Source organism: Heteronotia binoei, chromosome 21 (assembly GCF_032191835.1).
Source record: "Heteronotia binoei isolate CCM8104 ecotype False Entrance Well chromosome 21, APGP_CSIRO_Hbin_v1, whole genome shotgun sequence".
Lineage (NCBI taxonomy): Eukaryota > Metazoa > Chordata > Lepidosauria > Squamata > Gekkonidae > Heteronotia > Heteronotia binoei.
In genome coordinates, this window is record NC_083243.1 from 30,086,226 (window position 1) to 30,111,003 (window position 24,778).

The following is a 24,778-nucleotide window of genomic DNA, read 5'->3' on the forward strand; positions in this document are numbered from 1 at the left end:
TACCTTTGGGACCGCCTTTCCCCATACGTACCCCAAAATCTCCTTAAGATCCCTGGACCGAAAGAAGCTCAATTGACCAGCACTAAAGCCAGAGCGTTCTCGGTAATAGCCCCCACTTTGTGGAATGCCTTCCCCGAAAACATCAGGGCCCCGCAGGGCCTGTAAGACCGAACTTTTCAAACTCACCTTTAATGGTTAGGGGGAGGTGGCTGTTACCTTCAGCATCGACAATCTCACTGAATTAATACAATGGAAATCAGAAGCTCGCCATCTCGGATTTTTAATATGTATGGAAATGTTTTTATATATCTAATTTTAATATGTTTGTAAATTGCTAATGTTTTTAAACTGTTGTTAGCCACCCTGAGCCTGTTGGGGGAGGGCGGAATATAAATATGATAAATAAAAGAAATAAATTCTAAACAACAAAACAGTGTAATGTAGAGGTCAATGGTGTTCTAACAAAGCTTGCACGTAGAACTTCAAATAGACAAGAGCATATAGCAAAAGGACATTCACAGAAGACAGTTCAAAAACAGTCTTTCCAAAGAGTAACAATATTCCAGTATTTAGTTTGGGGAACTAAAAGAAGCCCTTCCAAAGACGTCTGTTCTAGATATCAAGACGTTTCATCTGTCTTTCTTCAGTTTGGAGGCTTATTTATCACTGGAACCCAATCTTTACAATACATTCACAGGAGACCAACAAGGTTCAGAACATGTCTGCTGGATTTCCAGTTTCCTGCCCCTCAGCCTCCATCCCCAATTGCCACTCAGTTGTGCCGTGAGCAGGTAATTGGGGGGGGGGAGTTAAAACAGTGTCCGGCAATGCTACTACATTACTTCTTGCAGAATCACTGAAAGTGATATCAGGTAGTAGGTGATATAAAAAGACCTCTGTGTCAGGGATGGCCAAACTTGCTTATAACGTAAGAGCTACATAGAACAAATGTCAGCTGCTTAAGCACTTCAAGACATGAATGTCAGATGTTTTGAGAGCCACAATACATGGAGGGAGAGAGGGGAGGAAGCAAATAGATGGGGAGGGAGAGGTAGAAAGAAAGTAACTTTAACTTTGAATGCCTTCTCCAAGCCAGCTGATTTGGGGGGGGGGAGGCTCCAAGAGACACACAATATGTATGAAAGAGCCACATGTGGCTCCCAAGCCACAGTTTGGCCACCTCTGCTCTATGATCCTATAGTAACTACCAAGACAGAGTAGGCAGTAATGCTTTTGATAGAACAATGACCTGCCACTGTAAGGGAACAGCATCCATTCACAAGAATCAGCCACCTTGCTGAAGTAACTAAGTAAGGATGGATCTGATGCATTCCCTGATGGGAGACCACTGGGGACCTGTAGATACTCTGCCTCGAGTTTCAAATACGAAAGGCAGGATTTAAAATGCTGGTGATGATGTCACCACTTAATGATATTATTTGAGTTCCTTCTAAACTCAGGGTTTCCACCAAGCAAACGGCACATAAAGGCCTCAGGCATAGCTCTCACCCACAACTAACTATATGTTGGGTCTCCCCATTTATTTCATCACATGGCCTCCACTGGACACCATCCCTAAAAATGTTAATAGCATTTAGGTGGGTGGGTGGTCTGAAGAACAAAGTTTGAGTCCAGTTAAACCTTTAAGACCAACAAAGGTTTTTTCAAGGTATAGTCCCAACTCCCTGTACAGTGAAGGAAATTCACAAATACCTCCCTGACACACACACACACCCCCAGTGACTCTTGTTCCATACCCAGAAGATGGCAAAAAACCTCCGGAATCCTTGGCAAAACTCAACTGGAGAAAAATTGCTTCACAACTCCAAAGTGGTGATAAGCATTTTCCTGGACGTGTAAGAGAGGGCCATGAGAACAAGGCACTGATGCAACCCTTCCTGCCCTCCTTCTCATGATCTGCCTAAGTTCACAGAATTGGCATTGCTGCCAGATGGCCAGCTAGCCCATTTAAAAACCTCCAAAGGAGAGCTCACCACCTCCCAAGGAAGCCTGTTCCACTGAGGAACCCCTCTAACTGTCAGGAAGTTTTTTTCTAATATTTAACTGAAAACTCTTGCTTTAATTTCAACCCGTTGGTTCTGGTCCTACCTTCTGGGTCTGACCTTCTGTAGCTAGATATCTGAAGAAGTATGTATTCACATGAAAGCTTATAAGCTGAATAAAACTTCATTGGTCTAAAAGGTGCCACTGGACTCAAGCTTAGTTTTAATAGCAGAAAGCTAACTTTTTCACCCAACAATCTCTGTGTCTCTCAGGCTACCCAAACCAATTATGCATTATTATCTGGGTCACTTTGTTCAGTCCCAGTTAGCATATACAGATCTGCTTCATATCTACAGTCACTTTTGGCATCTGGTTTTTATAATTTTTCAATTTAATATCCAGGGAAATATCCGTTCACTCATTTTCATCTTCGTGTTGGTATTTTGTTCAGAAGTTATTTACTAATTCTCTAATTATGTTTCTATACTTATATCTTCTTCCCTGAGAACTGAAACTTAAAAAGTTTTTTCTCTCTGTGTTTGTGAGCCAACTAAACATCTTAATGTTTTTGACCCCAAAAAACTTGTGAATTTGTTCAGGAAAATATGTTCCATCCACATGTGCTGTTAATAACCAGAGAGCAAAATTCATCCTGGATATGTTGTGCGGAGAGGGACACTAAACCAAAAGAGCTTGCCTCCGTGTGTTTTAAAATCATCCCCCGAGTTGTCTTAATGCGTGCTTGTCACCCCTTTCCAATTTTTACCGTCCCTGTTTATCGTAGCCCTGTTCTGTACTCACAAGCAGACAGTTAACCTTGATTTTTGTTCAGGGCCCGCAAGACAAATGGCTCCCATAGCTGTCAGTTGTCAAATGATGCAGAGAGAACAATGATGGAAGTCTGTGTTTATACTGATACACACGAGGCATTTGGGAGGCTGAAGCACAATCTAGTGTACTTATTACAGCTAATCATTCATGTTTGGTTGCAATAAACATGAGCGAGAAAGGAGGGGAAGGGGTGAAGTTCAGAATGCCAGAAGCTCTCCCCAAGCAAAGATCTGGAGGCAGTCACTGTATTGACAGAGAAACATTGTGATGTTGTAATTTCACAGGGATAGCCGTGGTTCATCTGTTGCAGCAAATAAAACAGAATTCCAGGATAGGGTAGACTCTATGGCATTATACCCTGCTGAAGTCCACTCTGGCCTAAAACCCTGCTTTCCGCAGGCTCCAGGAATTTCCCAACCCAATGCGGCAACCATAAGAAGCTGTTACTGTAACTGTGTGGTAGGTGTGGTCATCCTGTGAATTTTGTGGCTGAAACCATGGAGTAGGGTTGCCAAGTCCAATTCAAGAAATATCTGGGGACTTTGGGAGTGGAGCCAGGAGACTTTGGGGGTGGAGCCAGGAGATGTTGGGGGCGGAGCCAGGAGCAAGGGTGTGACAAGCATAATTGAACTCTGAAGGGAGTTCTAGCCATCACATTTAAAGGGACCACACATCTTTTAAATCCCTTCCCTCCATAGGAAATAATGAAGGATAGGGTCACCTTTTTGGGGGGCTCATAGAATTGGACCCCCTGGTCCAATCTTTTTGAAACTTGGCGGGTATTTTAAGGAGAGGTACTGGATGCTATGCTGGATGTCTGCTGTTGATAACCCTTCCCCATGAAGTACTTCCTGCTCCAGTTTAAAGGCACACACACATTTTAAAACTGGACCTGTTTCAAGGTCCTGCCCAAGATCTAGAGGTACAGGGTAGCTGTGAGGGAGGAGCTTCCCCCGCCGGCCAGCTGGCTGGGGGGCAGGGGGAAGCTTGTAAAACCGGGGAATCCCCCGCTGGGGCCTGGGGATTGGGAAGCCTACCATGGAGGGAGTTGAACCTTATTCTTGTCAGGGTTTTTTTTGAGCAGGAACACAGTTCTGGCTGGCTTGGCATCAGGGGTGTGTGGCCTAATATGCAAATGAATTCCTGTGTGAAACTATTATATAGTGGGTTCTATGCATCAAGGAGTCGTAGTACAAGCGATATAAGCTCTTTATTTGGTACAGCATGGTATAGGGCTTCACAGTCAAGGCTGAGAACTAGGCCAACGGGGCCAAACTTATATACATCCCTGGGTTCCCGCGCAAGCACGTTGTTGGGTCATTCAAACCGGTGGGAGCTTGTGATTAGTCCAGAGTGGCAGAGATCTGGATTCTGCAGCCCATTGTTCCCAAGCTCCCAAGCTCATTCCATATGGCTCCAATGAGCCAGGCAGGAACACCCAAAGTCTTCACTTGAGTCCACATACATAACAGAAACAATGGTAACATCAGGGGGCATAGCCTAATATGCAAATGAGTTCCTGTTGGGCTTTTTCTACACCAAAAAAAAAGAGGGCCCTGCTTAGGGGTAAACTACACTGCCTGTTATGTACTGTTCTAAGGAGAGCTCCATTTTCCAAAGAACTTTTGGCTCTGTCTAACCTCTCCACTCCACTAAGAGGTAGCTTGTTCTGGGGACAAGGCGCCTCTTGCCTCAGTGAAGGCTCCACCCTGAGTCTCCATTGGTTTGGGTTTAATATTTAATTGGGGCTGAACTACAGCTTGAGCCACAGTTACCTCAGATAAGTGTAAAAGAAAAACAGAAAATTTGAGATAACCTGTGGCTATATTTGACAAAAGTAAATCTTCATATAAGCTCTTCAGCTCTCAGATGTGAGGATGCCTTCCCTCAGGAGATGAAATTTAGTGCTAGCAGGAATATAAACACCTGTAGAGATTTTTTTAAAAAAATAGAGAAGAAAAGGCTGAAAGAATGACATATATACAGAAGAAGAGGGCAGAGATAATGTCTTTCTGGAGACCCAGAAATATAAGTTAAAGTTGGCCTACATAATTAAATTTCTACAGCCGTACCTCAGAAAAAAACTGTTTTCTTTCGTTGTGTCTGTTCCAATAAGGAATTACTTTTAAGGAAAGTTTAAAAAAATGTTCTCAAGCTCCATTTTCCATCCCAGCCCCCTTTAATTTAATTCATTCTAATGACGTCTATACAAAAACCTTTGAGAGTAAATCCAACATGGCGCTGGAGCCAAAGAATATCAGTATTGTACATATATTTATAAACAAGTTTGCTGTATTCACACTTTACATTGGCAGGAATACACTTGCGGTGCTTTAGGTATGGACCTTAAAATCTATGTTAAAAATGTGTAGAGGAACCAAATTTGCTGCATAGCATCTGATGTCTCTCCTCAAAACACCCTCCAAGTTTCAAAAAGACTGATCCAGGGGGTCCAGTTCTATGAGCCCCCCAAAAAGGTGCCCCTATCCTTCATTATTTCCAGTGGAGGGAAGGCATTTAAAATGTGCTGTCCCTTTAAATGTGGTGGCCAGAACTCCCTTTGGAGTTCAATTAGGCTTGTCACAACCCTGTTCCTGGCTCCACCGCAATATCTACAGGCTCCACCCCCAAAGTGCCCAGATATTTCTTGAATTGGATCTGGCAACCCTAAGCAGGACGAGTGGGCCAACACAGAAGTCTCACAAGGATTATTAGATCTTGATTCGGTTAGATTTGTGGAAACCAGGGATCACAATCTTTAGGAAGCACCTCACTCCATTGCCTGTCTGCCCCCAAACATAACTAGCCATGAATTCCCCCATGCAGTTTATTGCCAGAAGAAGTAGCACAGGCTTTCTCATATGAGAGGTTCTCCTGCCAATATGACTTATCAAGAACTTGAAGCAGAAATAAGTGGGTATCAGTGTTCCCTCTAAGCTGAATTAGTATGAGCTAGTTTATAGATTTTTAGTCTCCACCTCACAGATTTTTGTCTTAGCTCAGGAAGGATGACCCCAGAGCACAATAATCTATGCAGCAGCTCACTACTTTAATGTCAGTAGCTCACGAAGTAGAATTTTTGCTCACAAGACACTAGAGGAAACAGTGATGGGTATCTGCATATTTTTGGAAATGGATCATGATTCTGGCAAATAATATATAGATGGTGAATTTTATCTCAATTCAAAACTATATCTGCTGATCTCTTCGGAAGGTACAGTGTGATCAAGGATACAGAAACAAGAATGTCAGGGAGAAAGCAGGAATGTCTTTATATTATTGAGGTGTTTCCTTGCCATAAGCACTTCCATTTTGGTTCAGACTATTGTAACACTTTGCTGCTAGAATACCTGGCTTGCTAATCATATATGTTATGTCTGTGAAACTTACAAGTATCCTTTCTCACCCTGAGGTATGTGGTATGCTTGGGCACCAAGGTCCAACTGCTGTCAGAGACTATTGGTTTTGGCTGTAACTGACTTTGACTGGAATTCAAGCTGGGGAAGGGGGATTTTTTCATTGGTAGAAAAAAGGTGTTTTTTGCTTAACTGAGTAACAGTCTGAACCAGCTAATATATCTGACTGTCTGTGCCTGTGATTCCAGTTCTATCAAGAGGCAGTTTTGAGCTGTAACTCTCCATGAGGTAAATAAACTGCCTGTGCTTTAATAAACATAAAGCTCATCACTGATGCACAGTACTTGACATGGGACAGCATCCAGACCCCAAGGCTTATGTCCGGTTGTTTGCAGGGTGGGGCTTTCCTGATTCTCCCTCTTGCTGCAGCCTACTGACTCCCCTCCTTTCCCAATTTGTTCTTAGGGATCCTCACTACAGCCCGGGAACAGAAGCCAAGGGAGGGTCTGCAGAGGGAGTGGGGAATTGGCAGAAATGGCCACTCCAAAATGCCATTCTGTCAGAGGATGCCTGTTTGGAAACATGCCACCAGGGCTTTTTGTTTTTTAGAAAAAGCCCAGCAGGGGGGGGGCATATTTGCATATTAGGCCACACCCCCTGGCAGCACCATCATTTCACACAGGGTTTTTTTCCTAGAAAAAGCCTGGCAGGAACTCGTTTGCATATTAGGCCACACCCCTGGCAGCACCGTTGTTTCATGAAGGGTTTTTCCCTAGAAAAAGCCAGGCAGGAACTCATTTGCATATTGGGCCACAGCCCCTGACATTGCCATTGTTTCACACAGGGCTTTTTGTGTAGAAAAAGCCCAGTAGGAACTTATTTGCATATTAGGCCACACCCCTGGCACCAAGCCAGCCAGAACTGCGTTCCTGCTCAAAAAAACCCTGAATGCGACAATTCTCCCACCTGAAGTCTGAAGTGGGACAGTACCATTGACATCTCTATCTCCCGTGTGACTTTTAGTCGCTCGACTATGCTCATCCAGAAGGATTTGTTATAGGGACTGTTTTCGTAGCCTTGATCCCAGCGGTCCCAAGATACGGATGCTTCAGGCCCATGTTTGCTTATATCTCGCTTTTCAAACCATTGCTTTGAAGTGGATCACAGTGATAAAGAAAGACAAGCCCTGATCAGAAGCTCAAAATCTAAAAGAATAAGACAGACAAGGAAAGGGAAGGGAAGTAGAGGGGAAAGGGAAGAAAGGCCAATCGGTACAGCAGAATATTCAGGTAGTGGGGTAGGCTGCATCTTCGTCAGCATTCTTTCTCAGATGGAAGGGATTTGATCAGGGGTGGCCAAATTTGCTTAACATATGAGCCACATAGAATAAATGTCAGATGTTTGAGAGGGAGGGAGGAAATAGATGGGGAGGGAGAGGTGGAAAGAAAGCAACTTTAAATGCATTCTCCAAGCCACTGCCTGGCTTGGAGAAGTTATTAAAAGAGACAAATGCCTTCTCCAAGCTGGCTGACAGGACAGTGGGGGATGTGAGTGCCACACAATGTGTGTGAAAGAGCCACATGTGACTCCTGAGCCACAGTTTGGCCACCCCAGGATTTGACTGTCCCATGCCCATAACTCCTTTGGCTAGTGAGAACACACCAGCATATCCTTTTCTTCATTTTTGCAGTTGCTGGGTTATTAAAGAGGGGGGGGGGTTCTGTCAGGGAATGGGTGGGGAACTGTGCTCCCTGCATCTGTTTCTTCTCCAGCTGATGAAGGGGGCCAGGTCAGTCTTCCCCTTGCTTTTGTATTCATCGTATCAGGAAGGGATAAACTGCCTCTGCCCCCCATTGACCTTATATCCCTTTATCTGATGACAGAAGCCAATGCCCTCTTGCTCACTTTCTGCAGTTTTAGAATGGTTTGTTGATGCAACTGAAATCAATTGGTCGGTCTCACTCTGCAATCATGCGTACACACACACACACACACACACACACAGTAATGCACTTTCAATGCACTTTGCAACTGGATTTTGCCAGTTCACACAGTAAAATCCAGTTGGAAAGTGCGCTGAAAATGGATTGAAAGTGCATTATTTAGTGTGTGTGATCACAGGCTCAGTAGCTGGTTTCCCCCACTGATATGCAATCCAGAGAAGGAAATATGTTTTCTTTCCTGAAATATTTGCCTGAAGTATTCCCCCCGTCCATGTTGTGCAATGTAATCAGGAGCTTGGGCAGCTTTTGTCAGAACAAGACAGTCATGATAACTTACCTAAAAGAGTATTTATTTATTTACTTCGTTTCTATTGAGTTTTTCTCCCCTATGAGGGCCTAAAGCAGCTTACATCATTCTCCTCTTCTCTGTTTTATCCTCCCAACAACCCTGTGAAGTTGATGAGATTGAAAGGGTGTGACTGGCCCAAGCTCACCCAGCGAACTTCCAAGGCAAAGTGGAGATTCGAATCTGGGTTTCCCAGATTCTAGTCCAGCACTTTAACTACTACATCGTGTTGGCTCTCATGGCCAAGGGTGAGAGAGCTCTGAGCTGTGCAGTCACCCATGAGGCAGAAGCAAGGTGAGTGCAGTGTGATGGCTGGTGTGCCATACTAGAATCTGGGAGGCCGATTCAAATCCTCATTCTGCTATGGAAGCTCACTGTGGGTGTCTTTGAGCCAGTTTTTAGGGTTGCCAGCCTCCAGGTGGAGCCTGGAGATCTCCCGCTTTTACAACTGATCTCCAGCTAGCAGAGATCAACTCCCCTGGAAAAAATGGCTGCATTGAAGGGTAGACTCTATGGCATTGTACCATACTGAGGCACCTCCTCTTCCCAAACCCACCCTCTCCTGGATCCACCCCCAAAGCCTCCAGGTATTTTCCAACACGGACCTAGCAACCCTACCAGTTGCACATTCTCAGCTTAATCTGCCTCACTGAATTGTTTTGAAGATAAAAAGGAGTAGAGGAGAAATACTATTTAATTGTCTGATGATTTGCTTTGTTAATTGCCTTATCCCTGCGTGTGCAGACCTCTGGGCAATGTACAACGAAAAGAAATCCAAGATGGCATCCCTAGAAGTTACATTCTGATTCTGGATTGCCAGGCCATTCTCTGGGCAGGGGAAGAGGAAGCACAAGATCAGAATCATGGGGCGGGAGCAAGGGAGAGGGTGACAGCCACAGTGAAAAACCATTGCTGTCCTCAACCACAAAATCCTGGCGGAACATCTCTGCCTTACAGGCCCTGCAGAATTGCATAAGATCTTGCAGGCCTCTGGTGGTGTTAAGCAGAGAGTTATACCAGGTCAAGGCCAGGACCGTAAAGGCCCTCGCCCTGGTTGAGAAGAAGAAGAATTGCAGATTTATACCCCGCCCTTCTCCCTGAATCAGAGACTCAGAGCGGCTTACAATCTCCTATATCTCCTTCCCCCACAACAGATTCCCTGTGAGGTGGGTGGGGCTGAGAGGACTCTCACAGCAGCTGCCCTTTCAAGGACAACCTCTGCCAGAGCTATGGCTAACCCAAGGCCATTCCAACAGGTGCAAGTGGAGGAGTGGGGAATCAAACCCAGTCCTCCCAGATAAAAGTCCACACACTTCACCACGACACCAAACTTGGCTCTGAGGACAGCCAGCAGGTTGTTACCTGCAGATATGGTGGTCCCAGACTGCTCAAGGCCTCAAAAGTCAATACCAAGACCTCGAATCTGAACCTTGTAAGCCATTTTGGGTCTCCATTAGGGAGAAAAGTGGGGTATAAATGAAGTAAATAAATAAGAGATGGTTGGAGTAGCTTTCCAGTAAGAGTGTAAGGGACTTCGGATGAGAGACTTAAACAGGGGCTTTTTTTTTTAGCAGGAAAGCACAGAAATGCAGTTCTGGCTGGCTTGGTGTCAGGGGGTGTGAACTAATATGCAAATGAGTTCCTGCTAGGCTTTTTTGAGAAAAAAGCCCTGTGTGGAACAATGGTGCCATTAGGGTGTGGCCTAATATGCAAATGAGTTCCTGCTGGACTTTTCTGCCAAAAAAAAAGCCCTGGACTTAAATATGCCCTTGGACCTTTCTTGTGTTGTTTATACTATGCACAAATGTTGTGAAAGAGATAGAGGACAAAATTAGAGACATTTTAAACTGCTGTGAGGACCCAATGCTGATGCTGGTTCCCCCAGCCTTGTGCCTTTTCAAGCGGCAAATCAGCTTCAGAGGAAGAAAACGAGCCCCACCCCAAGCACCCACCACTGTTTCAGCACTTGAAAAAGCACAGGGAATGGGGACAGGAGCCTCACATTGCAGGCCAAATCAGGATCGGAGCTTTGTGGCATTTTGTCTTTAAAATGGTGCCAGCCATCTTCATGTTGGCAGTGAGAATGCTGCCAATTTAGTTTGGCCCAGACAATACAGAAGAGAAACTCAGACCGATTTTGCACTCAAACTACTCCGCTCTGATGTTCCTCTTTTCAGCGCAGCCTCCTTCCGATTTCCCACTATCTACCCCGGGACTTCACCTTGTGTCGCCGTTTTTGCGCAGCAAAGAGAAACTGGTTTTTAGCTGTTTCTCTTTGTCTTGCAAAAACGGCGATGCAAAGTGAAGCCCCGGGGTAGATAGTGGGAAATCGGAAGGACGCCGTGCTGAAAAGAGAAACATCAGAGCGGCATAGGGTGAGTGCGAAATTGGTCTTAGTGTATTTTCTTGCCTATGTAGGGCTCTATATTTTTGTTGCAGGATGATTTTAGTTAAAAGCGATTTTACCTTTGCTGGTAAAATTACCCCAAATGAGTCTAGGCTTTCTATTTCTTTTCTCTCTTATTTAGTAAGAAAGTGAAAGTAGTTGGTAAACTATTCAGAAAAAGGGGCTGGATTATGTTTCCCTTTGATGTGGAAAACAGTGTTCAATGGCATGTCTTGAGTGGGGAAAAACAAGCATTGACTGAATTGTTTTTGCACACAGGGTCAACATTATGAAGAGGAAAAAAGAGCTTTAAGCCACGAAATCATGGCCCTCAATAACCACTTAATAGAAGCAAAGGTGACAATTGATAAATTGTCCGAAGATAATGTAAGTATTGAATGGCAGACATTTGTCATGGTCATGCACAAAGATAAGAGTATGGAATTATGGATAACAGGATCAGAAATACTAAGTCTCTCGCTATTATTAATTACTCCATTTGTCCTACTCCACGGATCTGCCTCAGTGACTACTCTTAAAAGGTTTTCTTCTAATCCTATAATTATAGGCACGTGTTGGGAATGTGCATTTGACCGCATTCCTAGAGCACTAATAGCTGCGTGCTCCTAACAAGGTCATTCCAAACTGTATGTTGTATATTTTCCACTCACGCATAACATACTTTTCCCCCTGCATATAATCTCGGTTAGCTCTTCCATTAGGCCAGATGAGGTAGCCCACCTCCAAGCGCCACCTGATCTGAGGTACTATTTATAGATAGTAAATTACATTATTTAGTGTATGATATTTTTACCATTATTGAAAGTGCCATTTTGGATCACCTGCCCCAGGCGCTGAAATGTCTTGATTCTGTCTCCGACATGCAGCGTGTTGCAGCCAAAGTTAAACTTAGTCTATTAAGTGCTATTGTGTCCCAAAACGTAGATTATAGATAAAGCTGTGTAATGGTAGCCCCAACAGTCCTTTCAAAAGTGGGCACTTTGAAGCAGAGGAGGTAGCAAGTACTTAATCGCCATTCTCTGGGGCTTGCCTGCAGTGGTGTTCAGAACATGTGTTTGGAAAAAGCTAACACATATTTAAAACACTGCAGTGCAATGGAGTGGGGGGGGGGGGGAGGTCAATGCAATTGAGAGTAAGGAAAGAGTTAGGTCGTTCCTCCACATTCTTTTTCCCAACTCCAAACCACCGTCTCCTGAAGCACATTCCCCAGTTCGATTAGATCAGTTTGCTGACAGCTCCACAATCAATATTCTTTTTTTTTTTTCCTGAAGAGCTTTTTCCAAAATGAAGAGCTTGCTTGCTTGTCTTTTGGTACTTTCCCCATAGACTAGGCATAGTTTCTAGACCGAGGTGGCCAGACTGGCCAAACTGCAGCTCAGGAGTCACATATGGCTCTTTCACGCAGCTTGCAGCTTGGAGAATGTATTTAAAGTTAAAGTTGCTTTCTTTCCACTTCTCTCTCCCTCCTATTTTCCTCCCTCCCTTCCTTCTTGTCTTGAAGCTCTCAAACATCTGTTGTTTATTTTATGTGGCTCTTACATGAAGCAAATTTAGCCACCCCTGTTCTAGACATAAAGACCAACACATTTTTTTCCAGGGTAAAACAGGTGTAAATCAAGCTTATACCCTGGAAAAATTTGCTTGCCAGGGCTGCTGAACTTGAATTTTGTTCCACTGCAGCAAATAACACATCTGCCCACCCAGAACAGAAGACGTTTACCTATCCTTTGAGTGGCACAGTTGAAAGGCCTTTACGACTGACGGGGAAGTGATAAATAGTATGATGGCTGCAGGGAAGCACAACCACTTGGAGGCTGTTCCATGAGACAAATTATTTATGCTGAATTATTCCCTAGGCTCTCACAATTTATCTTGTTTGCTCATGGTAGACTTCCCCAAAACTACTTTGGTAGCATCATAAAAATGTAAGAAGAGCCCTGAAAAATCAGACCAATGATCCATCGGTTCTAGAATCCTGTTTCAAACTGTGACCAATCAGAGGTCCCCAAAAAAGCCTACAAGCAGGGCATGGAGACCAAGGACTCCACTGTTGTTGACCCACCAAAGAGCCCCTTCTCTCAGCCTCTGAATGTGGTGGTTCCATTGGGATCCAGCAATAGCTGTTAGCAATAATGACTGTGTTCCAGAGGAACTAGTTGGCCATTATGTGAGGCAGGATGCTGGACTAGATGGACCACTGGTCTGATCCAGCCATGTTCTTCTTATGTTCTAATGAAGGCCTTGGTCTCTATGCCCTGGTGTTGGCCCTCCAGAGAAACTGGCTGGCCACTGTGTGAGACAGGATACTGTACTAGATGGACCACCGGTCTGATCCAACAGGACTCTTTTTATGTTCCATGAATCTGGTTCTAGGCCTTTCTGAAGGCATCTCAGCTAGCAGCCAAGTTGTGTGAAGAGTCATTTTGTATGTCCTGAACATAATTGGATGCCCTCAAGTTCTGGTATTATGGAAGAGAAAAGCAAGTTCTGAATTGGTCCAGGGTTTCAAGGAACTACTGCGATGCTGATTGTGTAACACCCCAAGCTGCTTTCACTTGTTGGTGTTCAACCTAACAGGAAGTAACGGTAAAATGGTTTACGGTGTGGTCTTAAGCAGAGTTACACCTTTCTAAGCTTATTAGCTTCAGTAGACTTGGTGATGGTAGAAAATACCATTAAGTTGTGGCTGATTTATTGTGACACCATAGGAATATATGGAAGGAGACAGTCCTTCAAATATGTAGGTCTATGTTAGTGAAAAGCAGCCCCGTGGTGCAGAGTGTAAAGCTGCAGTACTGCAGTCCTAAGCTCTGCTCATGACCTGGGCTCAGGTAGCTGGCTCAAGGTTGACTCAGCCTTCCATCCTTCCGAGGTTGGTAAAATGAGTACCCAGCTTGCTGGGGGGAAAGTGTAGATGACTGGAGAAGCCACCAGTCACTTGGTTTGGAGGCCCCAATGGCAAACCACCCCGTAAAAAAAAGTTTGTAGTGAAAACATTGTGATGCGACATCACCCCAGAGTCGGAAATGACTGATGCTTGCACAAGGGACTACCTTTACCTTTTTTGGTAGTGAAGGGCTTTAAGGGTCATAACCAGCACTTTGAATTGAACTGAGAAACAGACTGGCTGACAATGTGGTAGTGATGGAAAGGGCCATCAAGACACAGCCAAGTTAGGGTGACTCCTTCAGAGACGTTCAGAGGAGGTTTGGTGTTGCCTGCCTCTGTGTAGCAACTAGGGTTGCCAGGTCCATCTCAGGAAATATCTGGGGACTTTGGGGGTGGAGCCAGGAGCGAGGTTGTAATAAGCACAACTAAACACCAAAGGGAGTTCTGGCCATCACATTTAAAGGGACCATGTTCCTTTTAAATGCCTTCCCTTCATTGGAAATAATGGAGGATGGAGGCACCTTCTTTGGGGGCTCATAGAATTGGACTCCCTGGTCCAATCTTTTTGAAACTTGGAGAGAGCTTTGAGGAGAGGCACCCTATGCTATGCTGAAAATTTGGTGCCTCTACCTCAAGAAACACCCCCCCCCGAGCCCCAGATACCCATGGATTGATTCTCCGTGGAGTATAATGGAGTGCCCAGCTGACAATTCCTCCCCCACCTTGCTTTCTGATAACCCTGAAGTGGAGGGAGGGCCTCCAAACCAAGGGATCCCCTGACCCCGAGTGGGGATTGGCAACCTGGATTTCCTTAGTGGTCTCCCATCCAAATACTAACCAGGGTCGACTTTGCTCATCTTCTGAGATCTGATGAGATTGGACTAGCCTACGCCATCCAAAGGAGGGCTCAGTGGACTTAAGAAGGATGTAATTCTGCTTAGGACCATACTGGTAGATATGATATTCATATACCACTGTTACCCGCCCCTGACTACACAAAGCTGCTCAGCTACTGCATACAGTTTGCTAACGATGCATCAAGTTGGATCGCTGAAGCATGATTTCCTACTGCCTGGATCCTCTAACTTGGGAAGATATTTTGGCAGCAAGCAATATGTAGGAAGTAAGCTCTGAACTGGCTCGTTTTCAAGAAGCTACCCTGAAGCTTATTGGCTGTGTGATTTGCCTCTAAAAGTATTATTGATACAAATGATAAATGAGAGCATGTGGTCCAGCGAACGCTTGCCTCGGGCAGCATTCCATTCATCATAATTATTTCTTTTGTTACTGCGCTGAATGTTTCCTGGCAGCAATCCGGGTTGCTGTAAATAATATCAGTCTGTCCTTCAAGGGCCACACAGAATGTGTTTGGTCCTTAACTGGAGGCTTCTTTTGATTTCTCTTTTGTCATCTTTTGGGGCACTTTATATATGCTTCGATTAAACTGAGGCCCCCGGAGGGAAGGAGATTAACCCCATGTTATATCCGAGCAAGCTATTTCAGACTGCATCTGCAAAATAAAAACTGTGAAGGCTTTATCAATGAAAACATATGGAGCGAAGTTAATTTCAAGCCATTATGGAAATTGCTACCAGCCTACAAAAGAACACTGCGTGCAGTGCGCATGTCCATTGTCGAGTAGATTACGTCGAAAACATTTTTGCAATTAAGCATCTGAAGTGTTTTTCTTGCACCTGTTCAACCTCACCAAGTTGTCATGGCAGAAATTCTTGGTTTTTTTCTGGAATTCGGGCTTCAGCGAACAAATGAACAGTAACAAATCTTTACAGAATCGAGATACACTTCCCTTTTCATCTTGGGACAGCAGTGGAACTGATTTCCCTGCAGTCAATACAAAGCCTATTGACCATTCACATCACTTGCAGCCTGCAGTAGAGATCTAATTCAGACTCAGCTCTGTTGGCTCCCAGCACTGATGTTCTGTTTTTCACATCGCCTTTTGAGCTTGAGACAGCATGGCAAATGAGTTGGCCTGAGCAGAACAAAATCTGCACTTGACATGTCGAGACGTCATGTGACACAATCTGTTATTAGTTCTTTACAGGACTTTTTTTTGTAGCAGGAACTCCTTTGCATATTAGGCCACACACCCCTGATGTAGCCAATCCTCGTGGAACTTACAGGGCTCTTTGTACAGGAGGATTGGCTACATCAGGGGGTGTGGCCTAATATGTAAAGGATTTCCAGCTGCAAAAAAAAAGCTCTTTTACTTCATGCAGATTTTTCAAATGACTTATGAAAATCTGAATTAAGTGCCTTGAGTTTATCACTGCATGGAAAAAGCCTGGGCCAAACAAGACGCAAAAAATGCACACCAAGATAGCTAATTTTGGGAGGGGTGTTGAAAGACCTGAGTCAGATTGAGGTGACAAAAGAGGAGATCCTACAACTGATAGAAGAATTAAAAACTAATAAGTCACCGGGTCCAGATGGCATACATCTGAGAGTTCTGAAAGAACTCAAAGTTGAACTTGTGGATCTTTTAACAAAAATCTGTAATCTTTCATTGAAATCTGCTTCCGTTCCTGATGACTGGAAGGTAGCAAATGTCACCCCCATCTTTAAAAAGGGTTCCAGAGGAGATCCGGGAAATTACAGGCCAGTCAGTCTGACTTCAATACCGGGAAAGTTGGTAGAAAGCATTATCAAGGACAGAATGAGTAGGCACATTGATGAACACGGGTTATTGAGGAAGACTCAGCATGGGTTCTGTAAGGGAAGATCTTGCCTCACTAACCTGTTACATTTCTTTGAGGGGGTGAACAAACATGTGGACAAAGGAGACCCGATAGATGTTGTTTACCTTGACTTCCAGAAAGCTTTTGATAAAGTTCCTCATCAAAGGCTCCTTAGAAAGCTTGAGAGTCATGGAGTAAAAGGACAGGTCCTCTTGTGGATCAAAAACTGGCTGAGTAATAGGAAGCAGAGAGTGAGTATAAATGGGCAGTCTTCACAGTGGAGGACGGTAAGCAGTGGGATGCCGCAGGGCTCGGTACTGGGTCCCATGCTCTTTAACTTGTTCATAAATGATTTAGAGTTGGGAGTGAGCAGTGAAGTGGCCAAGTTTGCGGATGACACTAAATTGTTCAGGGTGGTGAGAACCAGAGAGGATTGTGAGGAACTCCAAAGGGATCTGTTGAGGCTGGGTGAGTGGGCGTCAACGTGGCAGATGCGGTTCAATGTGGCCAAGTGCAAAGTAATGCACATTGGGGCCAAGAATCCCCACTACAAATACAAGTTGATGGGGTGTGAACTGGCAGAGACTGACCAAGAGAGAGATCTTGGGGTCGTGGTAGATAACTCACTGAAAATGTCAAGACTGTGCGTTTGCAATAAAAAAGGCCAACGCCATGCTGGGAATTATTAGGAAGGGAATTGAAAACAAATCAGCCAGTATCATAACGCCCCTGTATAAATCGATGGTGCGGTCTAATTTGGAGTACTGTGTGCAGTTCTGGTCGCCGCACCTCAAAAAGGATATTATATCATTGGAGAAAGTCCAGAAAAGGGCAACTAGAATGATTAAAGGGCTGGAACACTTTCCCTATGAAGAAAGGTTAAAACGCTTGGGGCTGTTTAGCTTGGAGAAACGTCGACTGCGGGGTGACATGATAGATGTTTACAAGATAATGCATGGGTTGGAGAAAGTAGAGAAAGAAGTACTTTTCTCCCTTTCTCACAATACAAGAACTCGTGGGCATTCGGTGAAATTGCTGAGCAGACAGGTTAAAACGGATAAAAGGAAGTACTTCTTCACCCAAAGGGTGATTAACATGTGGAATTCACTGCCACAGGAGGTGGTGGTGGCCACAAGCATAGCCACCTTCAAGAGGGGGTTAGATAAAAATATGGAGCAGAGCTCCATCAGTGGCTATTAGCCACAGTGTGTATATGTGTGTGTATATATATAATTTTTTTTGGCCACTGTGTGACACAGCATGTTGGACTGGATGGGCCATTGGCCTGATCTAACATGGCTTCTCTTATGTTCTTATGTTATGTTCTAAATGTATGCTAATTGGATGATCAACAGATAATGCTGCCCAATCAAGAGTCCTTATGCTATCTGCCAACCACAGCGCCCATTCTTGCACATTTCAGATCTTGTCTCTGCCAGAAGGGTCTCCACTAAACAAAAATTATATATTTTTAAGGATTCTTTATATTTCAGGAGCTGTACCAAACGTAGGCAAGTAAAGAAAATGACTTTGTCAGGGCTTTTTCTGTAGCAGGAACTCCTTTGCATATTAGGCCACAGAGCCTTGATGTAGCCAATCCTCCAAGAGCTTACAGGGCTCTTAGTACAGGAGGATTGGCTACATCAGGGGGTGTGGCCTAATATGCAGGTGGATTCCTGCTACAAAAAGAGCCCTGTGTGTCCATATTTTCTGTAACAGAGAAAAGGAGCTTTTTGAGGCAATGAAGAATGGTTTGCTTGTGTTCTTTCTAAATACAGTCAACTTGGTTTGTGTTACTGTATGCTATTGATTTCTTGCATCCCCACTCTGAAAACTGAAATTACTGTGCCATGCGTGAGAGATTACAATGACAGTGGCTTGAACCTTAGACCTTGTGTCTGCAAGTGTTCTTTTTCATCCTTTGCAAAGACAGCCACAGCGCATTCTTTTGGCGCTGGGTTCTTCCAGTTATGCGAGATCACTGTCTTTTCAAGGAACTGAAAAGTGCACAGGACTGGAGGAATGTGAGAGAGCTCCTCCACAAATGACAGAGGAATGAGAGTGGAAAGAGGATACAGGATCCAAAGTAGTCTCAGGCAGGGGTGTAATTCTAGCAGGAGCTCCTTTGCATATTAGGCCACACACCCCTGATGTAGCCAATCCTCCAGGAGCTTACAAAAAGAGCCCTGTAAGTTCTTGGAGGACTGGCTACATCAGGGGTGTGTGGCCTAATATGCAAAGGAGCTCCTGCTAGAATACCACCCCTGGCTCAGGAGATAGCTGTGTTGGTTTGCAGCAGAAGAGCTAGGCCTGAGTCCTGAAGCACTTTAGAGGCCAACAAGGAAGGGACTCCCCAGGGTCATCTAGTCTAGCCCCCTGCACAATGCAGGAGATTCACAGACACCTCCCCCTAAATTCACAGGATCCGCATTGCTGTCAGATGGCCATCTCGCCTCTGTTTAAAAACCTCCAAGGAAGGAGAGCCCAGGATAGCAGCTCTTGAGAATCAAAGGTCCCTACATCAGATACGAGTCGAAACGGAGATCTCTGAGTCCCAGTCAGAAGGTGGGAGGGGCGTTGCAGAGAAGGAACTCAGGATGCAAAGCTTCAATGCACACTGCAGTCAGCTTGACTGGAGCAGAGAGGAAATGCTTGGGGGCAGAAAGTTAGTATCTGTAGCATCCAAACTATTAAGGGATTAGTAGCTTATTTTCTGAGTCTATCTTTAATAAGAAAAATGACAATTGGGGTACCAGATGCCCATGATTGTACAACTGACATTCTCAAGCATTCACTCAAGGCATTGCCTACTGTGATTCTATTCGTTCATTACAATGCAGTTCTTACAAATCCATCCTAAGCAGAGGTACACCCTTCCAAGCCCATTAACTTCAGTGGAACAAAGCTTGAGTCCAGTGGCATCTATAAGACCAACCAAGTTTTATTCAAGGTATAAGCCTTAGCATGCATGCATACATTGAAATGGAAGTTAGCAGTTCTTACATATAAGATAGAGAGTGAGCAGCAAATTAGCAGAAGGGTATATCTGCCCATCAGTCTTCAATTCTGATATATTTATTTCCTTCACTATGTTTCCCCCCAGCATTAAACCCAAACAAATAGTAACCGTATAAACTAAGTCTGTTATTCCTGTTTGGTCCTTGAATCTGTTAAATATCTTCATTATGTTGGATGCTAATTTGCTGCTCTCCTCTGTCTATATGTATGGACTGGTAACTTCCATTTCAATATATCTGAAGAAGTGTGCATGCACCAAATGGTCTTTCAATTTGTTTATTACACTGTTTTGTCATTGGATCCTAACTTTGTATCACTTTACATTCTTAATCACTACCCACCAGCTATATGTAAGTGCTTCTCACTGTACCCCGTTTCCTCGTCTGAAGAAGTATACATGCATACAAACGCTTACATTCTGAATAAAACTTGGTTGGTCTTAAAGGTGCTACTTCTCCTTCTCCTACTTTGTTCTACTGCTTCAGAGCAACACAGCTGCCCACCTGGATCTATCTAACATGAGTGGAGTTGGGTGCTTAGTTTGGTACTATACATGTCCTCCTTGTTTTGCACATTGATGTGACAGTGGGGAGGAGGAGCTATATCAGGGCTTTTTTTGAGCAGGAATGGAAAGGAACACATTTCTGGCTGGCTTAGTGTCAGGGGCATATCCAAATGAGTTCCTGCTAAATTATCAGCTCCCAGAAGCCAGAATATAAAAGTGGTGTATTGATGATAAGAATATCACTAAAAACATTAAATGGTAAGACATAGATGAACTGGATGATCTACACATAGCACCATCATGAGTCCGTTAATGGTAATGAATCCATCAGTGGCAATAGCCTTAGAAGGGTAACTCTGCAGAAGATGGCACTGACAGTAACTAACACCAGTGAATAAGTATGAACACCACAACATCATGTCTCAATGAAACTCAAGTCAGTGGATAAATTATTAAATAGAGATGACGAGCATCAATGTATCATCAGTGATAAATAATGCATTGACTCCCATATCACTGACACTTGATACTGCAGCAAACATTCGTGTTCACTGATATTAGAAAGCGTACATTGGGTGATGGATACATGTGTTCCATATTATTCGATGTTTTAAGGGATACTCTTAGTATCAATACATCCCTTTTGTATTTTTGACCCATAGTACCACATACTTTTGTTTCTGCTCAGTAGAGATCTGTCTCTTTGTTCTTGTTGGTGGTCCTAGTTAAAAATGTGGCATCCTTAAAGCAAAGATAGTCCTGTGTCTAGGTTAGGTCCCAGCATTGGATTATGAAGCCCTTCTCCAATCCTATGGTCATAACCTTTAACTGTTATATTAATGGACTGTTCAGGAGTTTTTAGTCTCAGGCGAGGTTCAGTGCCTTACTTGAATTTTTGGACATTAAGCATATTCTGCACTTTCGCAGAATAGCGGATCTCTGCAGATTGAGTCGCTGGCTGTAAACCTTAGGCTTCTATTTATATACCACTTGTGTATTGTTTTTGCAGGAGCTCTATAGGAAGGATTGCAATTTAGCCGCTCAGCTGCTCCAATGTAGCAAGAATTACGACAGGGCGCATAAGCTTTCTGAGGTAATGTAAACAAAAATGCATGTCTCTGAAATGCAATAATGTGACTATGGCTGTGAAACTGCTACTGCTCTTCAGGGAAGGGAGAAAGCCAAAGTGGGGGGGGGGGGGGGCTTGTTGCCATGTGTAGTCAAGGAAGGACCAGAAGATGGGGGAAATGGGTAAGGAAGACAACCAAAGTGGGAGGGGACTGATTTGACTATGTGAACATCAGTTGCCTGCTAGGATACAGGAGGCAGTGCTCACTTGGAGGCGTGGAGAAGGGGTTGGCTTGGGATCAGGAGGACATCTGGAGGGCAAGGGAATGGATGTCACTGAAGGGAGAATTGTTGGGGCTCGGCAGCGTCAAGGCCCTGTTGAAAGTCTTGACTGTCCACGGTGGTCAAGAAGCATCTTCAGTATTCTTCAGCAGGCCCTTTAAGGCGGAACCTGCCCAACCTGCTAGCTGTGACTGAGTTATATTCAGAAGCAATGACAGCAACAACAACCCGGTGCTGAACTTGCTGATTGCTCTGGAAAGCCAACTTCGGAGCGGCTTTTTCTGCCGATCATGTGATCAGTGGGGGGTGGTGCCTTGCAAGAGCCCCAGGAGCCCGCTCTTTACTCTTTCGCCCGGTTGGTGGGTGAGTAAGTGGGTGAGGGGAGGGAGGGAGAGGGGCCGTGTGGAGGGGGGCGGGGCCTCCAGAGCCAGGGGGAGAAAAGTGGCGGCGAAGAGAGTGTGGGCCACCAGAGGGAGACCCCTCCATCCAAAAATTTTTCCCATGGGCCCCCCAACTGAAATTTTCTGGCTACGGGCCTGATATACACCCAGCCTGCAGCCTTTAGTTGGTTCTCAGGGAGTTCTTTCCTCACTGGATCATTCCTTCTTAAATGGTGAACAGCAGTCCTCCTTTCTAGGACTTTACAATACTTCTTAGGCTAGTCTCAGACTTTCCCTGAATTTTTGACTGCTCCTGTAACATGATAAAGGAGCTCTCCCATACCCCTTGAAGTAAGAATGTGTGGGGTAGGGGTGTATTCTATCTGGAACTCACTTCAGCCTCAGTCTCCTACAACATGTGGAACAATGACAAATATAGGAATTTCTCAGAGGGTTCATTGCTCTGAGTACATTTTGCTTATCATTCAGTAAACGGAACCTGCACTTTCATACTTCAGGGCCGAGGTTTCAGAATTTGGAGCGAGGTTTCAAAGTCTGGTAAGCTTGAGGTCTTTCCTTTTTAAAACTCTTCCCCTGGCGAGAGGTTAGGTAAGAAGAGGGAATGGCAAGAACAGAGATATTTCTGCTTCTTGTTCTGAGCTGGTCTTCAGTAGAAATGGAAGAAGTTCATATTTTGATATGGCCTGCTAAGCACTATTAATTTCTGTTCTGTTCTCGTTGTTCCTCATATCACAACTATCAATCAATAAACGAATGATGTACACAGAGTGATGTTCCTTAATACAGATTGTTAACGAAAGTTTGACAAGAAAGACAAAATGAGACGAGTGCCTTCTGTTCTCTTGTTCTCTCTTGTTTACATTGATAGGAACGATTAAGTCAATAAAATAAAATACCATGCACAACAACTGACATCAGGTTGAAGTTCCCCATAATACTTTCCTTCTGTACATAAAAAGAAGAAATCTCTTCCCTCTATCCCATGAGCTCAGGATGACATTCCTAGTTCTCTGACCCTCACAACCAGGTTGTGAGATATTTGGCTGTACAGTATTTCTTCAAATACATTAGAAGTAGAAAACCAGCCAGGGAGGCAGTGGGGCCCTTGGATGACCAAGGGGGTGAAAGGATTACTAAAGGATGAGAGGGAAATGGCAGAGAAGTTGAATGCTTTTTTTGCTTCTGACTTCATTGTGGAAGATGGGAAGTGCTTGCCTACTCCAGAACTGCCGATTTCAGGAGGGGTGTCGAAAGACCTGAGGTGGATTGAGGTGATGAGAGAGGAAGTCCTATGACTGGTGGACAAATTAAAAACTGACAAATCACCAGGCCCAGATGGCAGACATCCAAGAGTTCTGAAAGTACTCATATGTGAACTTACGGATCTCCTGAAGAAATATACAATCTATCACTAAAATCTGCCTCCATTCCTGAGGACTGGAATATAACCCTCATCTTTAAAAAAAAATATTTCAGGGGAGATCTGGGAAATTACAGGCCATTCAGTCTAACACCAGTACCTGGTAAGTTGGTGGAATCTGTTAAAGGATAGAATTAGTAGGTACATTGGTAAACAACAGGTATCAGCAAGGATTCTGAAAGGGAAGATCTTGTCTCACTAACCTTTTACGAGTTCTTTGAGGGGCTGAACAAGCATGTAGGCCTAGTAGACATTGTTTACCTAGACTTCCAGAAAGCTTTTGTTAAAGTTCCTCGTCAAAGACTCCTAAGAAAACTCAGCAGCCATGGGAGGACAGGTCCTCTTATGGATTAAAAAATGGTTAATTAACAGGAAACAAAGAGTGAGTATACATGGGCAGTTTTCGCAGTGGAAGGTGGTAAGCAGTGAGGTACCTCAGGGCTCAGTACTTATCATTAATGACTTGTTCACAATAATTTATGCAGTAGTTCACAACTTTCATGTCATTAGCTCACCTTTGTGCCAGTAGCTCACAAAGTAGAATTTTTGCTCCCAAGACTCTGCAGCTTAGAGGGAACATTGATCTCACTCCAGCCTAAAATGGTGTCTGCCATTAGCTTCTTCTTGCCTATCCCACCCCCCCCCCCCCCAAACTTCAGAATGAAGAGACAAGCCTCTGAGCTTCTCTTGGAATTAACAGAAATCTCAGCCCTGCAAGTGTACTTGCCGTCTGAGTTTCCAAACTAAGATGTTTCCAGTAGGTGGTCAAATGCAAGACTTCTGGATTTAGTTTTTGAAGATGCAGGAGACAAGAAAGCACACTGGGTTAAAAATATAATTTATTTAAAATGCAAAGGTATTTCTGAAGGACACAACTTGTGAAGGACAAAACAAAAAATCCAGGCATAACCAGCATAGCTAAACAGTATTTAATAATTACCAGTGTCGTTCACCAGGTTTGCCGGGTTCAGCATCAGCATCTGGTTCTCAGAGACAAATCAGGGCTTCAGCCCATTTCAGGAACAGCAATCAAGATGGCTTCCAAGCAAAGCTGAGCTGGGCTACCAGTGACATGACGTTTGCCAAGTGATCACCAAGCTAACAGACAAGACAAAAGGCTGGCTAACTTCTAGGAAAGATTCTGATGGAGCCGCGGGCCCTGAGGACCAATCAAAATCAGAGATATGATGTAACTCTTTTCCCTTGTTTCTGAGACACATGACAGCCTACTGCAAATTAGCTATCCAGTTTCAGAGGTAACAAGGTCATTCCTTCAGATGATAGGAATTTGCCAACTGAGGTCTAGGTGAGGCTGGTACCTCCACCGGGCAAGTTCACACTCTTGTTGTTCTAACTATCTCTTGTGAGAAAGTATTTTGTAGGCCTAAAGCCTGAACCAAGATTTTACAGTAAGCAAGACTTGTAGTGAACCAATATTCTGTACAGAGGGCTTCTGGAGTTCTGGCCCTACTGGTGGATCTTCTGATGGCAACTCGTTTTTGGCCATTGTTTGACACAGTGTGGTGGACTGGATGATCCAATGACCTGATCCTACATGGCTTCTCTTCTGTTTAAAGTTTTTCCACACCATTTTGTGGACTCACAACGT

General features: G+C 44.2%; 1 protein-coding gene across 5 annotated transcripts in view; it reads left to right on the plus strand.

Moving 5' to 3' along the window:
* BEGAIN (brain enriched guanylate kinase associated) overlaps positions 1 to 24,778 on the plus strand; it is a 356,417-nt gene that overhangs the window by 326,505 nt on the left and 5,134 nt on the right. For 4 of the 5 annotated variants that reach the window (XM_060262289.1, XM_060262286.1, XM_060262290.1 and 1 more), the window contains 2 exons: positions 11,146 to 11,253; positions 21,008 to 21,091. In XM_060262289.1, coding sequence (XP_060118272.1) covers positions 11,146 to 11,253; positions 21,008 to 21,091 — 192 coding nt within the window. The remainder of the gene's footprint in view (positions 1 to 11,145; positions 11,254 to 21,007; positions 21,092 to 24,778) is intronic. The other variant, XM_060262287.1, reaches the window with a different exon arrangement.